Below are 17,630 nucleotides of genomic sequence, written 5' to 3' on the forward strand. Positions count from 1 at the left end.
TGACAATAATGATCAATCTAATCCAGACCCTCCTATCTTCAGGGCATTATGCTGGCTAGGAATATATTTTAAAATACTGTACTGACTGATTGATTGATTTGCTTACAGGTTTCATTTCCATTCCAGCCCTGTAGTATTTTTTAATTCACTTCTTCATGTGACCGCATTGTTGTTGGCTAACAGTCAGTCAGTCATTTTACGCAACTGAAAAATCCTGGTAACTACTAATTTTATCCATTTGTCAATCTTTATAACGTGCCTTTAATTAGAATACATATTTTTCTTCTTAGATGAGCTGTTAGCAGAGTGGATGTTTGCATTGCTCTCATTCTTAGGATAAACAGCTGGTTCCTGAACAGAAAAAGAAAAAAGAATTTTCAAGAATAATATTCTCATAGAGAATTAGTACAGACTACAGCGCAGAAACGTACAAAATATATTAATGTTTCTTATGTTACGGGTTCACGAAGTAGCAAGTTCAATGAAAAGCTCGACACGGTAACTTGAGCTAGCTTGTTGGGGGCGTGTTATGAATTACTTTAAAGATAAGTGGCATTCATTGATCCAATGAGAATCGGAGCTGGGTAGTGAGGCGGTGTTATCTGTCAACATCTAGCCAATAACAAGTATTAAGTGCTCCGCTGATAGTTTTCCGGGTGCAACACTTTGCGTGGGAAGTAGTGGTTCGAAGGTTGAAAATTTGAAAAGGGGTAGGTGTGAGTGGCAGGGTATGTATATTTTTCATTGCTACTTTTCGTCTTTAGTCAAAAATTGTCCGTTTCAGAAACACGGTCGAGTAGAGTGGGAGAATTGTGAAAGTAGTTTTTGTGATAGCACTGTGTCATTCCTTCATTTTTGTTTTTGTAAAAGAGTTAAAAATGCTTCGGATTGAGACGTGTGTTGTGAAATAGGAATTTCCGCACGGTAGGAATCGCAGCTGCCTCATTTTGCATTAATCGAATATGAACACGGCGGCTGTGTATGTTATGTGAAGCAGCTGCTTTGTGTTCATACCATTCAAAGCTGATGTATTTGGGTACAGCGTGAAGGGAGGAACCCAGGTTCTCAAAATAGGTTAAACGTCGATCAGTGCTGGCTACTTGAAGTAGTTTATGGATCTTGGGATTGGGAATATGGATTTGTCTTGCGGTCAGCCCAGTGGTTGATATTAATAGTGACCAGATAGAAGGGTGCCTTGCTAATTGATCCTACAGGCTGGGCGGAATGCCAATGTTTCTTTGGTCCAAAATGAACTATCACAGAAAACAGCCCACTATGGCAGGTTGTGATTTGTTATGTGATTCCTAATGCAAGTCGCGTATTTTCCTCGGTGATGTGTAACACAATTTATTGTTAAAGAAACCAGTTGAACATTAATCAGACTTTACAGCAAAAGGCAAACTGAAAGAACATAAAGTGTAATGTAAAGTCCGCTATAAGGCTGTGCTATTTCCTGACATAATTTGAACCATGGACCCAGCTTTCTGTGCTTACTTTGCGTGGTCTCACCTCGTTAATGTGGGGTTTCTGCTGCAATACTAAAACATACTCTTGGACTGACTGACACCCCTAAACTGACGTTATGTTAGTGTGGACATATATGTAATCTGTACCCACAACTGCTAAGGCACAACTGGAAAGGTAAGCCAGCCCTTAAAAGTGATGCTTTTGTATATTGATGCATATATGTAGTGTCCTACCAGTGGTAAGGCAGGTGGCCTGTTGATTTCAGATGCATACAAACCAGGAAGAGATAGGGAAGAGAGTCCGTAAGCCTCATTAGTGCAAGGCTACAGTGTTTTTCAAAAGATTATTGTTTGGTGATATGATTTGTTCACTGAGATCTGGAGGTCTGAAGTTTCTGTTTAAGTCTGTGATTCTCTTTCTGCTGTTTGTGTGCAGTTATCATAATTGCTAATTCTGTTGGAAATAACAACAGATCACCATATGATATGAGTAACTTCATACACTGGAATAAAAATAATAATCGTCCAAATTATCAATTTGGCCTAACCAATCGCAGCTTACATCTGGTAAGAATTTTCTGTTCAGCCTTTACATTTAGAGTACATTTAACTCTGCGATATTAGATAGATACTTTATTAATCCCAAGGGGAAATTCACATACTCCAGCAGCAGCATACTGATAAAGAACAATATTAAAGAGTGATAACAATGCAGGTATTACAGACAGAAAATAATTTTGTATAATTTTAATGTTTGTATAATTTTAACGTTTACCCCCCCCCCCCCCCGGGTGGAATTGAAGAGTCACATAGTGTGGGGGAGGAACGATCTCCTCAGTCTGTCAGTGGAACAGGACGGTGACAGCAGTCTGTCTCTGAAGCTGCTCCTCTGTCTGGAGATGATCCTGTTTAGTGAATGCAGTGGATTCTCCATGATTGACAGGAGCCTGCTCAGCGCCCGTCGCTCTGCCATGGATGTCAAACTGTCCAGCTCCATGCCTACAATAGAGCCTGCCTTCTTCACCAGTTGGTCCAGGCGTGAGGCGTCTCTCTTCTTAATGCTGCCTCCCCAGCACACCACCGCGTAGAAGAGGGCGCTCGCCACAACCTTCTGGTAGAACATCTGCAGCATCTTATTGCAGATGTTGAAGGACGCCAGCCTTCTAAGGAAGTATAGTCGGCTCTGTCCTTTCTTACACAGAGCATCAGTATTAAATAATAAAGTATTATGCATGGCTTCTTCAGTTACACTTAAGACTATTGCATTTTTCTCTTTTCAGGTTGAAGTACTGTCAATTTTTTTACCAGTTAATTTATTACTACTTAATGCAGAAGTACAATCCAATTGCCATTCATTTTGACAGCTGTTTATGCAGTGCAGGCTTGAAGGAAACCAACATTTACACCAGCAAAACCAACTCTGCCAAGGGAAAGAGTCCACAGGGCACACTCACTCACACCAAACCAATTCAAAGTTATTAATTAACCTAAACCTACTGCACCGCCATGCTTCTCTTAATAGTATTATGTTATTCATTATATTACAAGTTCCATGGCCACTAGGAAAGTTACCTGCACATTTCTAGTAGGGTAATGTGTTTACATTAGTCTGTCAATCAGCCAAATAAGCCAAAATTAATAAAACATTAACTGAAACATGTTCATGTTTATTGTTGTGTTTACAAATATAATGAAATCCTTACTTGCATGTCTTCTCAGTATAATGACTGTAATATATTCACAAATAATACAACAGTGTACATGGCATGCAAAATTTGTATAAATATATAAAGTACAACTAACCTATACATTCAGTATTTGTTATTATGACTGTTTGTTCAGTAACCTTATGAGCTGCGGATAAAAGTTACCTCTTAATCTACCTGAGAAAGTGTGAATAGTCCTGCCTGAATTACTATTGTGATCAAAATGGAAGGTGCATTAAAAAATAATTGTTGCTTCCTTGTTTTGCTTATAGCCCAGCCCTCCCCTGGACACAACCATGACTCCAGACGAGCTGATTTATATATCGGTCTTGGCCTTGTCAATTCCAGTTGGATTCATTTTCAGATATCTAAGTAAGTGAGTCACTTGCTGTTTTGCAACATCTTCCTATATCACCATGGGTATCTGCATAATTATCTGCAGAGGAAGCCAGTCTTCATGATGTATGTTTGTGTGGTGGAGATCATAATCTCATGTCAGTCTATGTTTGCACTTATCTGATCTAAATTTATTTTGCGTTTGCATTAGGTCCTCCATTGAAGCAAGCCGTTTCACTCATACTTGGCCTGGCTGTTGTTTTAACAACCTGTGGGTTTCATATTCTACATTCACTAATTACAGTAATTGGATCCTGGGTGTTAATCAATTACAGCTGGAGGTGAGAGTTGTTATTATTTCACATATTGTTATTTATTTTTATTTTTTTGCTAAAACTTACATGAACATATCTTTACTGTTTCTTTTCATTAGTTTCTTGCTGTATTTTTAAGATCAAATTTTCTCCTTCTCACATTCATTTTTTTGTCTTCATCTTTCCTTATCTGCGATGGGCTGGCGCCCTGCTTGGCGTTTGTTTCCTGCCTTGCGCCCTGTGTTGGCTGGGATTGGCTCCAGCAGACCCCCGTGACCCTGTAGTTAGGATATAGCGGGTTGAATAAAGGATGGATCTTTCCTTATGACCCAGCAAAATTAAAGCTCTACTTTTCTATAACATTTAATCCCTAAAAAGTATAAGAATAAATAAATAAATAAAGCACACACAAAGAGACTAAAACTGGAATCAAGACATTAAATAAGAAAAAATTAAGCATGATGTCCACTCTACCAGAATATCTCAAACTAACAGACAGGCTTCAGAAACTGGAAACCGCCTATACTGGATCCAGACAAGAACGGAAATGTTGGTTGACCATCAAAGCATAATACATTAAGAGCCCTCCCTTGATAAATAACAAACAAAAGAGGAGATGAGACTGAGATGACCTGGCAGAGATAACAACATCATAAAACCTGTGTCATCACTTATGCGTAAATGAAGTGATGTGCAACAACTGCTATGCAGCAGACATTTTGGTATAAATTAGAACCTAGAGAATTCTGAGAATGTAATGTTCTTCTGCATGCTTCTTCTTTTCTTTCATTTAGTCAGTATTGCTGGGTATTGCACAAGTAGGAATATCTGTTTCTTTTTGGCTTGTGATGACAAGGCTTTGTTACTGCACTTGGCATACTTTGAGGTTCTCAAAATAGGAAAAGATGTAATGAATTATATCCATATAGAAATATTTCTGACTCATGGAACGTATATTCAGTCATTTAACAGTAAAAGAGAACAAGGAAAATATCATGTTTACCTATTTTATATTCATTTTCAGTGTTTTAAATATCTGTTTTTTGGCAAATAATATTTATCACATAAATGGAGATCTGGGTTCGCTTCCCGGGTCCTCCCTACATGGAGTTTGCATGTTCTCCCCGTGTCTGCGTGGGTTTCCTCCGGATGCTTCGGTTTCCTCCCACAGTCCAAAGACATGCAGTTTAGGTGCATTGGTGATTCTAAATTGTCCCTAGTGTGTGCTTGGTATGTGGGTGTGTGTGTGTGTCCTGTGTTGGGCTGGCACCCTGCCTGGGATTTGTTCCTGCCTTGTGCCCTGTGCTGGCTGGGATTGGCTCCAGCAGACACCCATGACCCTGTGTTAGGATATTGCGGGTTGTAAAATGACTGAGTGACTGACTTATAAATGAGTAGGGTTTAAGGTAGTATTTAAAAAGTTTTTTATGCCTCCCTGAATGGTTCTATTTGATAGCATACCATTTACTTTTGAAGATAGTTTGAACAGTCTTGGGAGTTTGAACTTTGATTACAAGATAAGCTGGGGATGTGTCTGGCCAGCATTATATTATGTTCAGAATTACACTATAAATTATAACACGTTGAAACAGTCTCTGTGAACTGCAGAATGTTAAGAGTCCAGTTGTTGGAGTGCAATTAGCATCACCCTTAGTCCTAGGAATATTGTGAATTCCTCTTGGCAGGGGCATAGTAACATGTCACAGTTTCCACAGATTTAGAGTATAGTGACAGATTCCTCTTGTGAAGTTATTTACATTATACTTAAGTGTTTTTAGATGAGTGGACAGTTGTTATTCCGTCAGAGGCATTATTCTGCCTATGTTAAACAGGATTTTGTTGTTGTCGTACTATGATCCTTCAGTGCAGATGATTTGAATCCTGGATTTATGGAAATAGAAGGTCCTCTTTTCAACCTGTGCAATCAAACTCATGAGTACAGGGGCCAGAAACTATGCTGGTACCACTGGATGCAAGACAGGAAACAGCCCTGGATAGGAAACTTGTCCATTGCAGGGTCCACTCGCAAGCACCTACACATAGACCAGTTTGGGTTTGTCATTTAACCTAATGTGCATGTCTTTGGGGATATGGGGAAAACAAAAATGTGCAGGTATGAGGTAAATGTACAGATTGAACACAGAGACCAGGGGTTACAGTCTTCTCTATTGTGATCAAGCATAATGGACAAGACCAATTTCTTTACCTTGCTATGTTGATTGATGTCTTAGCAGTGTGGTGTGCTACAAAAAATAACTTACAATGCAGTAACCTTATTTTCTGCTCACCTTTTGTTAATCATTCCATCTTTTTTTTCCACAGGTCGGCCCCCAATCTCACTCTTTTCTGGACCTTCTCATACCTATTCTTTTTCAGACTTGTAGCATGGTTTGGACTTCCTTCTCCTACACCTATCACCAATGCTGTGCAGCTAGTTTTGACCTTGAAGGTGAGAATGTAGATGGTGGTCAGTATATTTTCCATGTCACTTTAATCAGACTTGCTGCTTTCAAAGGGTTATCAAAAGATACATTTATTATTATAGCAATCATACAAAATATTCTGAGTTACTGACTCTTGTGTTATTTTAATTGATCATTTTAGATGGTCAGTTTGGCCAATGAAGTTCAAGCATTCCACTTGGCCAAGAAAGAAGAATCAAGTTCTTTTAGCAAATCTGGAGTTGTTTGCTCAATCTTGCAACTGCCTTCACTTTATGATGTACTGAGCTATAGCTACTGCTATATTGGTATAATGACAGGTTGGTTATTGTCCTATTCTTTTCATTTGATAAACTATACATTAATTTTTTATATTTGTTTTCGGCATACATAATTTTGCTTTAATCATATGATAAAACAAAGCATCATAGCACATCTCATCACTTAATTCACACATCTTGTTTTGCTTTAGAAAACCTGTAAAATCGATCACTTTATAAAGAATTCCAGTGTATGTTTTATATATTTTCACTGTGTACTTAACCTATAGGTGAGGGTTTGCTTTTTGTAAGATTAGAAATGTGGGGGTTTAAACATAAATCTTTTACAAAACAAAATGCAACATTACCGACCTGATCAGGTTGATTATATTTAAAAATAAAAATCTGTCTTTTATCAAACTAATTTTCTTCCTGGTTAAATATTGCAGTGACTTCATATGCTTAATTACACTTCTTTGTATGTACTGTATTTTACTTGACTTTACTTTGGGAAAATTAAACCACTATATTGCAAATTATGGCTTTTAAAAATAACGGTAAAGCCATAATCCTCACAAAACATGAAATACAGTACTATCATTTATTTATTCATAAAATTGTGCATTCAAGGGGGGATATAAAAATTCAATTAAGATCACTTTTCACTTCAAGTAATACATTGTCTGTTTTCACAGTTATCTATGTTTAATAAGTAAATGAATAATAAAAAAAGTAGTTTATGGAGGTTATAAAATGTCCTTATATTGCACAGAATGGTAAATCATTAGTTCATTTTAAAGATTTTCTAGTTTTTACTGTCTGAAAGAAATTGATTAAAATGGTAGCAGTAAAGGATTGCTTTCAGATTATTAGATAACTAGACAAAGAGCCCGTTTTGACAACGTAAGATGAAAGGGGCATGAGTTTGTGTCAGCAGTGTATGAAGAACAAATGATAAGTAACGAAGAAGTTGTTTTGTAATGATTGTAGTCCGCTTTACTCATTACTGTACAGGCTTGTACTGTTAGTTGATGAATTTTCCAGGCCTATAGTATAATATTGAATGATGAATGTTCCAGTACAATATGGAATAGTAATAAGTATAAGCACCACAAACCCGATATAGGTTTGCGGCCTATTTTTGTGACCCTAAATCCGCCGCCTGCCGCGATGTTAGGGTTGGATGTCGGTCTCGTAAGGTTTTTCGGGCAGCTGCACAGAAGGCGACTGCGCATTCTGTTTCGGACGTGCGCAGAAGGCGACTGCGCATTCGGCGACGGACGGACGTGAGTGAGTGAGTGAGTGAGTGAGTGAGTGAGTGAGTGAGTGAGGAGGCAGGCGAATTATGTATTAAGATTGGCTGTTGCAGAAATTTGCATTCATCATTTTGTATTACTATTATATATAGTATTATATTAGTAACTTTTCATAAAGAAATTACAGCCTGACTTTTATGTATTGTTCTTGGTGTTTTTTTTTTTTTTTTTTTTTTTTTTGATTCTAGGTCCATTCTTCCGTTACCAAACATACTGGGATTGGCTGCAGCAGCGAGATCCAGGCTCAGTTCCAGGGCTGAATTACTGCCTAATACGTCTTCGCATGGTGCCTGTGTACGCTGTCCTCTTCACCATTGTGTCTTCAGTGTTTCCTCTCAGTTATGTACGCAGTCCTGATTTTCTTCAGCATTACTATATATACAGGTATGGGTTTGAAAAGGAATTTTGTAAAATTTAGCAAAAAGAGGTGATTTCCTACATAGAAACCGAACCATTGGATACGTCTAAATTTTTAGAAGATGGTGACTTGAGAATTAACTGAAATTTTTAACAACTATAAGTTCTCTATGCTTGTCTTTGTGATTCTCATTGGAGCTCCCAGCCCCCTTAAAAGTGTATTTTTTTTTTTTTTTTACCGTATTTCTTTTTAATCTTCTTGTCAAGTAAATATTAAAAGATGTATTTGGTATTAGTTTTAACATACATTTCAAGTTGAAATCCACAGTTTACAACTTTTAACTTCTTTTTTATTTGAATGAATTTTTGCCTCTTTGTTTAACAAGTTTTGATAATCAAATGTTTAAAGCGTAAGAGTACTGGAGTAGTAGTAGTCTTTTCATATGGACAGAGTACAGATATTCTTTCTTTCATGTCCAACCAACATGCAACATGCTGTCGTTCAAATCCATCTCTCTATTATAATAAAAAAATCCTGGGACGAGACCAGACTTTTTCAGAGAGATACTTTCAAGTCCCGTGAGACGAGACTTTGTGCCAAGAGATTTAACCATGTCCGGAGCCGGAAATAAAAGACAAAGAGTAGATGACAAAGTAGAACGTCGTAAAGAATTAAAAAATGTTGCTGCGATACACATGCAGAGCAGATTAGAGATCATGAAAGTACTAAAATTCGAAAGTCTCAAAAAATGATAGTAAAGATCACAATAGCACAAACAAACGGAAATTATTACTCGGTGAAATAGCGGAAAGAGACCAAGTATATTGTTCGGATTTAAACTTTAAGTCGGAGGCTTGAAGATCGTCTAATTTGTGTTCAGGGAAAAGTAGTGTTTCTTCCCAATGTTAGAATTAAAAGATTTGTTTTTTGGTGAAAGGGAAATCCACATACGCAAGCTATTTTAGTCTTGTCAAAAAAAATCCAGAGAAACTCCAGTAGAGCAGAGATATATATATAACATTGTGTGTTATCTGTATGTCATAATATTATCATCATGTCCTGGGTCAACATATGTTTGAGGGATGCTTTAGTATGCTGTTAATTAATTAAAAAAATATAAAATGTAAAACAGTCCACAACTGCTCTTCATTAAACATGCCACTTCATTAACTTTAGCTATTCTGAATAAATAACTTATTATAGTCTGAAAAAATACTTAATTCCACTCACAATTAGTATGAGACCTTATTCCTGCCACTTAAAAAATGTATTGCATTACTTTGCACAAGAATTGCATTGTTTTGCAATAATTATTGCAATATTATACAAAAGTGTTGGATTATTATGCAAAAGATGTTACCTGGTGTGGTCGGTTTCTTGTGCACCTGCATGCTCCATATGTAGACCGGTTGAGAAGGTGTATATGCGTAATCAAGTGACAAGAAGTGAACAAAAGTCATAGGTATACATTTAATTCTGCCTGTGCTGAGGTGTGAATTTAATCCGACAAATTTAGCATCACAAGGAAGTGAGCGATTATTGCAGCAGAATTTGGTGTTAGGCAAGAAGTAACCTGCTGCTGCCGGTAACATCATGTATGCATGTGGAGGCAGAGGTGAAAAAGCATGTAGCTTGCAATCAAGGGATACTAACTGAACAAAAGTTATAGGCATACATTTAATTTTAATCAGATTAAACTTTAGTAAGTTTGGTACAGATGTTTTAACATAGGTGGAGTGGTAGCGCAGAGTTAGCATTCCTGACTCACTCCACCAGGGTCTGCAGTGTAAGCAGGAAGCAACTGTGGTGGACGATAAAACCTGTCCTTTGCAGGGAACCATCACAAAGTCAAGCTGTCCGCTAACGGAATGTTTTAAAAAGTATCTGTTTAGTTTTAATCTAGATATTTACTGTAGATGTTTTGAATCCATGTTATCTAGTGGTACATTTGCTGGCGTTTATACATTGAATGTTCAGAGGGTCGGGTTGGTGACCCGACAGCACAAGAAAGACTAAACATTTTTTTGTTAATTTAGAAGTGTTCTGGATACATTTTCAATTTTTAAAGATCTTGCCTGCTTCTGCTGATAACATCTGGCCTGTGCTTGGAGAGGTAGGTTAGGCAGATCTGTAGCATGCAATTAACTGACATTCACTTGCTGACCCTGGCACTTTGAGTCAGGAATACTGATGGGAAGGTCATGAGAGGATTTAGCCCCAATTTCTCCCAGCTCCTATTGCTAAACCCATGATCTTTTTATCTATCCTATTTGATTCAGCCCCTGATCATAGAGCGAAAAGTTAAAGATGGATGCTGTTTGAATTTATATATTGGGTTGACAATCATGCAACTTCAGGAGGGAAGTTCCGTGCCACACAATCCCTAAAACCATACCCCAGGCTCATCGATCTGTGTTTGTTTGTTTATTTATTTATTTGTTTGTTTGTTTGTTTTTATATCTGGGTAATCTGAGTAAGACTGCGCACAACAAATCAGATCTCTGCAAATCCTAATGTTGTACCTGCGCTATGCTACCACTCTACCTATATTAAAATGTCAATACCAAGCTTACTAAATTTGAATCTGATTAAAATTAAATGTATGCCTATAACTTTTGTTCAGGTATTGTCCCTTCATTGCAAGGTGAATGTTTGTTTTCTTCACCTGTACCTCCACAAGCATGCCTAGTGTTACTGGAAGCAGCAGGTTCCTTCTTGCATTACATCCAGTGCTGCTGTGATGATCTCTGGCTCCCTGTGACCCTATCCGGCAAAGTCTAAGGAGAATGGACTGGGATAATCTTTTAAGTGTGGAGATAGTTGAGGAGCAGTGGGACAAGTTTAAAAACACTTTACATAATAATGCAGGACTGGAACATAACAAAATTTTGAATTAATGGTAAATAATAAAAAAAACACCTCCACAATGGGTTAATAAAGAGATGAAATAGAATCTGCAAAGGAAAAAAATATGTATAAGACTAATAACTCCAATGTGAATCGTAGGACATAGAAGAGCATGATGGCAACCATTAAGAAATATATTAGGGAGATTAAAAAGAAGTTAGACAGCAATAAGGCAGATAAAGAGAAAGATGATCCAAAGAGATTCTTTCAGTATTTTAGGAGTAAAAGAACAGTCAAGGAGGAGGTGAAGTGCATCAGGAATAGTATAGGAGAATTTAAAAAAAAAAACAAAAAAAAAAACAGACAGATGCTCTAAACTCTCATTTTGTTTGAGGTCTTTACATGTGAGAAAGCACATAACCTCTCAGCAGTAAAAGGGGCTACTTAGGAGGTACTGAATTATTTGGAAATTGTAGAGGGAGAAGTATTGTCAGATTAAATAGGCTGAAATCAAACAAATCACAGTACCTGTGTGATTTCTTAAAATAGCATCAATATTCTTTGAGCTACATTATTTGTATGAAAATGTGCTATATAAATAAATATTCTGCACAGCTGTTGGAGGTGCTGTAAACACCATTAGAAAATGAAAAGAAATTAGCTGCTGTAACCACAAGGTGGTACCACTGTGCCCCAAACCACATATGCAGTAATGGCTAACACAATTCCAGGTTCAGATAAAGGATTTTATTTATCACAGACATCTTCTTCATAAGAACACTAGCAAAATACACAAATCCGTAATTCTCTACTTCCACCTCCAAGAGTGTCTCTCTTTTAAATTCCACCCAGGAACTGCTTCTGGTGTCATGCCCAGGTTGTCCAGAGCATTTCTGGGTCATGTGGAAAGCAGAGTAGTCCTCCCGCGCCAGCACCCACTGGTGTTCTCCACAGACCCTGACAGGGCTGTATTCATAGACTTCAGATCCTCTGCCACCCTGCGGGTGTCCAAATCTGGTCCAGCCTTGAAGAACACTGGTATCTGTCATGTCGGGGAATGAATGACTCCCAGTAAGTCAGTTCACCTAGTCCATCCATTCTGGCCCCCTGGCCAAGTATGAATCCATCCTTTATCCTGGCCAGGGTTACTGTCCTTCCTCCCTGGCACCTACACTGCACTTCCTGCTTCAATAGTAGACACTTCATAATACACCACTAAATGAAGATGTAATGTAATTCAGTGATTTTCATTGCTTGTTTTTCAAGTAAGAACATCTTCAAACTGCAAAGTAATAAGTCATTATGTTTACCAATAAAAAAGCATGTTAAGTGTTTTAGAAGTAAAAGAACATTAAATTTTACGGCAGCATTGCAAAGTTAAACATTTTCACAGTCTTCCCACCTGATTTGGTATCAATGTGCTGTGCAAAGCAAGTTGTAGGTACATCTGGAACTTGATACTTTACCCCTGTAGAGTGGACCAATTGTGTTGACAAGTATAGTCAATATGGCATTGCTACATCATCTGCGCTGTCACTTGTGGACCCTTTGCTTAACCAAGGTTACTGCATAATAATGGACAGTTTCTACACCTAACCTGAACTGCTCGAGATTTTACTTGAAAGGAAAATGGACATATGTGACATTGTGAGACCAAACCACCTTGATATCCATAGTGACTCTGGTGAACGTGAACTCTTCAAGTTGTACCCTGGTGCAGTAGCTTTGTGGCAAAAAGACAAAATGACTTTAATCAAGTGAAACAACACAAAAGATGTCTGCCTCCTAAGCACTGTTTATAATACACCAACTGTCAATTTTTATGTCGAAGGAAATGTGCAAGTCATTAATCCTGGTGCTGTAGTAATCTATAATAACACAATGAGCAGAATTGATTGTGCAGGTTAAGCACTGACATTCTACTCTGTGCAAGCAACAGCAGCATTTGTACAATATAATGCTGCTGCTTTGCAGTAAGGAGACTGTGGAAGATTGTGGGTTCGCTTCCCGGTTCCTCCCTGTGTGGATAGCGCTTTGAGTACTGAGAAAAGTGCTATATAAATGTAATGAATTATTATTATTATTATTAATCATTCAACATCTGCTCGAATAGTGCCTATGTGTGTTGGACACTGTTTGAAAATATATCGCACAAAGCACATGTACTAAATCTAAATCAGTACAGCGGTGGACACTAGGCATACTTTTCCTACAGTGATTATGTTGATATAGCTAGATAGAACTTTATTTGTCCCCACATAATCCCCACAGGGCTGCCAGCTTTGTCCAGGTGAGAATAAGCCTTGTTGGGCAGACAGATAATTACCTCCTCCACTTCAGTCTTTGCCCGTCAATCAGACCGCAGTAGGTCCAGGTGGTCTACCACAAGAGGACTCGCATAGTCCAGGACCAGCCCCTCAAAGCTCTTCATGATGTGAAACGTAAGTACCACTGGTCTGTAGTTATTGTGGCATTTAGACAGACATCTTTTATTGTTGGATAAACAATCGGCACTTTTGGCTTGTTTTTTGGTGGTAAACAGAACACTATGGAGGTTAATTAATATGCCTGTTGTTAAATTTTTCTCCACACAATCTCTGCATCTGCATCACATCTCTTTATGGCTTTTATATTGGGTGCTACTGTAAATTGTGGTGGTATGTGTGTGGGTATTTTTCTGTGAAAGCATTGACCTTGCAGGAGGAGTTCTAACAATATAATGGATTTTAAAACTCTTTGATCTTCGTGAACACTGTGTACAACTTAAAACATGTATAGTTTTACTCCTCTCTTCAAATAGGGTCTTTGATTTTTCCCTTGTGTAATAAAAATGGAATTATATCAATTCCCTTTATGACTATAATACACTCAATTTGTGATGTACCTGTATAATTGTTAGTCATGTTAAAAACTCCATTTTCTGTGTCTTCCTGTCCTTTTCAATTATGATGCTTGATATTCTCTGTTCTGTTATTTCATCCCATGCTGATTGCCCTGTGTAATTTCTGTTGAAATAAATATTTCAAGTATAACACCCTTGATTAAAACAGACCCACACCACACCTTCATCACTTATTTTAATATGTATTGCATTTAGATTTAGTAGTAAAATATACTGTTTATCTAGATTTTTTTTTTCCCTTTGACTGACCTGATGTACATCTGTATTTATAAATATTCTGTTTATTGTCTCCTATACAGGATCTTCTACATGGTGCCTATTTTCTTTGTCTTCCGTATGCGCTTCTACGCAGCTTGGAATGCTGCTGAGGCAGGGTGCATATCTGCTGGACTTGGGGCCTACCCAGAGGAGGCACAATGCAAACCAGGAGGTGGACCTTCTGTGGAGTACAAGTAAATCTCATCTAATGCTGTAACAAGAAAAGTCTCATGGGTGGGGCGGGCGGTCATAATAATAGTATGGTTTTTGAAGAGTTATACTTTTCTAAAAACTTTTCTGTTTATTTTCTGCCAACAGTTCTTTTCTTTTTGATAACTTTTCCTTAGCACTTACAGTGAAACCCCAGTTCAGTACAATTTTGAGACAATCCGTAACATAGACTGCTACAACACTGACTTCTGTGTGAAGGTGCGACATGGCATGCGGTATTGGAACATGACAGTGCAGTGGTGGCTACACCAGTACATTTACCAGAAAGCTCCATTCAGGAGTTATGTATTTCGGTAAGTAGTTGGATGCCTGCAACTCCACAGTAGTTTTGTTTTGATGAGCTAATTCTAATTCTAATTAATTTAATTAATTTAATTGCTAATTCTAAGTTATCGAGCAAGTTTAATTTTACCCTGTGGAGACTTTCCACTTTCATGTTGGGATGTATCTACACCGTTCAAACAGGTATGATTCAGCTACGACTTTGTGTGGGTTGTTTGCTAAAGCAATTATTCACTGCTAATGTTTTACATGTTTGGAAGGTGTGGTGTGGAAGGTGACAAAATGCATGAGGTGGATTGAATGTGAATAAAGAATATTTATCAGACTCCCTGAAGTTACATAATAACTTGTGTAATGACATCTTTGCAGTTCTTTGTTCATACTGAGTAAGTCATGCAGAATTCCGTAAATATTTTATTGTTTCATTTCAATTTACTATATCCATCACCTCACTACTTGTACCCGTGTCTTTTAATAACCACTTACCTGAAATCAGTGTGGCATCCATCAGCTCTAGAAAGGCACAACTTGCTAATCTAATTTTGAATAATGATGTACTGAATTATTTAAATGAATTTTGTTTTTAATTATATGTACAACTTTTACCATTATCTTAAATATGTAGAATATATTTGGTGAAAACCCCTTAACCCAGTGTTGTACTAAACAGGTTTGAGAATCCCGTTGCCTCCTTTTCTCTGCTCACCTAATATTTTTTTTCTTTCTTTCTGTTTCTGTTTGTGTGTTCAGAGCGGCTTGGACTATGTTTGTCAGCGCCTACTGGCATGGCCTGCATGCTGGATACTATTTGTCCTTCCTGACCATCCCACTGTGCATTGCTGCTGAAACCTCAATGGAGAAGGGACTTCGGACACGACTAACAGATAAGGGCCAATACTGGTTTGACTGGGTCCACTGGTTCCTAAAAATGAGAGCCTATGACTACATGTGCATGGGCTTTGTCCTGCTGAGTGGGTCCGACACCGTATATTATTGGGGTTCTGTGTATTTTACCATTCATGTGGTGGCACTGTTATGCATTGGGGTGGGTAAAGTTTTGGGTGGCAGTGCAGAGAGAGGAGGCCAGAAAGAGAAACAAGCGAAAGGTGATGCGAGATAAGGTGGCTGATAAATATACAGCTGAGACTGAATTCCCAAGAAAGATGGGCACCCAGAGTACCCTTCGTATCACTGTTAAACTGTTTACATTTTGTCAGATTGTCTGCCAGTGCAACCGTTTTTTGTTTTTTTTTCTTCTCTCAAAAAATATTCAGCTGGAACACTGCTATGGTTTTTATATGGCGTCTGATTCACACCTCAGAGCTGCATTCATGGAGGAAGGCAGCATTGAGACACAATGTGCAAAAAGAGTGTAAAACGTTTAAAGACAGTTATCAAAGAACATTCCTGCAGTATGTCAGTTACCAATTTCCTCTAGTATGAAAGACTACTTTTTCTAATTCAAGGTCACTCTTTATTGCCACTTTTTTATAATGCATATACTGTAAGCACACACGGTTATATTTTGTGTATTATTTTGTGTGTTAGTATTTTTTATATTTGCTGGATTTGAAGCCAGTTGATCAGTGTCTTTGGTTTTTAACCTCATAAATTCAGCTCATTTATAGTTATTATAAAGCTCTATCAGTTTGGGAGTGTCTCAATAATGTTATGCAGGGGATTTCAGTCAAGTTCTCCTGTTTATGCCACTCTTATTTACTAGTATCTAGAAGTATGTAAATGACACAATAAGGTGCCAGAACAGAGTTAATGTCGAGAAGTTCCATCCTACAGCATCATGACTGTGTACTGGGATAATTGTAAAGCTGCTTTCCTTATAAAGGAATTTTGTTGAGCCATTTGATGCAGAACTATCCTTGTCCCTGATGTTATTAAAATGTGTTATTGATAAAGCTTCTTTTAAATCTGTGCTGTATGTAACATACCATGACACTTGTAAGTCTGCCTAATCCAATTCAGGGTCACAGGGGACTGCAGCCTGTCTGTGTAGCATTGGGCACAAACCTTCCACTGAACCTAACCTGGTAATGTGTGGTGTAGAGATAATAAAGAAGTACCAGACTACCAAATGTTTAAATGGTACTATATCAGCATTATGGGAAATGTGGTAATCTTACTACATGAAAATGTGACCAAAATAGCTTTACTCTGCCTCTATTGAAAAACAAAATCTCTCCGTCTTCATAAAAAACGTATAAAGCTCGGATTAGGTGGTGCTGTGTTTGTGTGTCTAGCAGAAAATCAGATTGTGCCATCTGAGCTTTATTGCCTACTCTTCAGTTCACTTACAAAAAAAAGATGAGAAATGACTGATAACACTAGTCGTCCCCAATTTGAATAACACAAGTCAAAGTAAGGGAAAAAAAGTATTGATGTTAATACTTTGATTGTGAGGCAAATGAAAAAGTTGAACCTGAAGATATTACAGCACACTTTTCCAAACTGTGTTACAAGGCTTGTCTCACCCAATGAGCAACACATCGAAGGTTTCCAAGCATTTACCCTTTGCTCATCCCAATGTCTTCCAGAGGCTCAGAACTCGACAGGTGTGAAATGGTATTTACAGTAAAAATGAGACAAGTTAAGATTAATAGATTTCGATGTGCAGCGTTTTCACACAGCGTGAGTTCACATTTTCCTGAGCTTGTTTAATGAACAAACACAAACAAGTTCAGGCCTAATCATTGTGGTTCTGTAAAGGCTGATGCAAAATGCCAAACTAAATAGACTTAATCTACAGTTCAAATAATGCACACTTCACTAATAATATCGATTAGCCCTCAAGGATATCCTGAAGGGTGTTTTGCACCAGATTTAAATTTAAGGTGTCAGGAAAGATCATTCAACTCTGTTTTACTAATTTCTTTGAAATTTTCTTATGTTTAGAAATTT

General features: G+C 37.7%; 1 protein-coding gene across 2 annotated transcripts; it reads left to right on the forward strand.

Moving 5' to 3' along the window:
• Positions 1 to 647: 647 nt before the first annotated feature.
• On the forward strand, positions 648 to 17,020 carry mboat7 (membrane bound O-acyltransferase domain containing 7). 2 transcript variants are annotated; one of them, XM_028822367.2, is made up of 9 exons: positions 648 to 728; positions 3,445 to 3,544; positions 3,720 to 3,849; positions 6,145 to 6,271; positions 6,427 to 6,583; positions 8,028 to 8,223; positions 14,246 to 14,398; positions 14,552 to 14,728; positions 15,468 to 17,020. In XM_028822367.2, the coding sequence occupies exons 2-9, from the start codon at positions 3,469 to 3,471 to the stop codon at positions 15,835 to 15,837; spliced, it is 1,386 nt and encodes a 461-aa protein (XP_028678200.1). In that variant the 5' UTR covers positions 648 to 728; positions 3,445 to 3,468; the 3' UTR covers positions 15,838 to 17,020. The 2 variants fall into 2 exon arrangements, with proteins under 2 accessions (XP_028678200.1, XP_028678201.1); XM_028822368.2 differs by having other exon boundaries at positions 675 to 710.
• Positions 17,021 to 17,630: the final 610 nt, after the last annotated feature.

Source organism: Erpetoichthys calabaricus, chromosome 16, assembly GCF_900747795.2.
Source record: "Erpetoichthys calabaricus chromosome 16, fErpCal1.3, whole genome shotgun sequence".
In the NCBI taxonomy this organism is placed as follows: domain Eukaryota; kingdom Metazoa; phylum Chordata; class Cladistia; order Polypteriformes; family Polypteridae; genus Erpetoichthys; species Erpetoichthys calabaricus.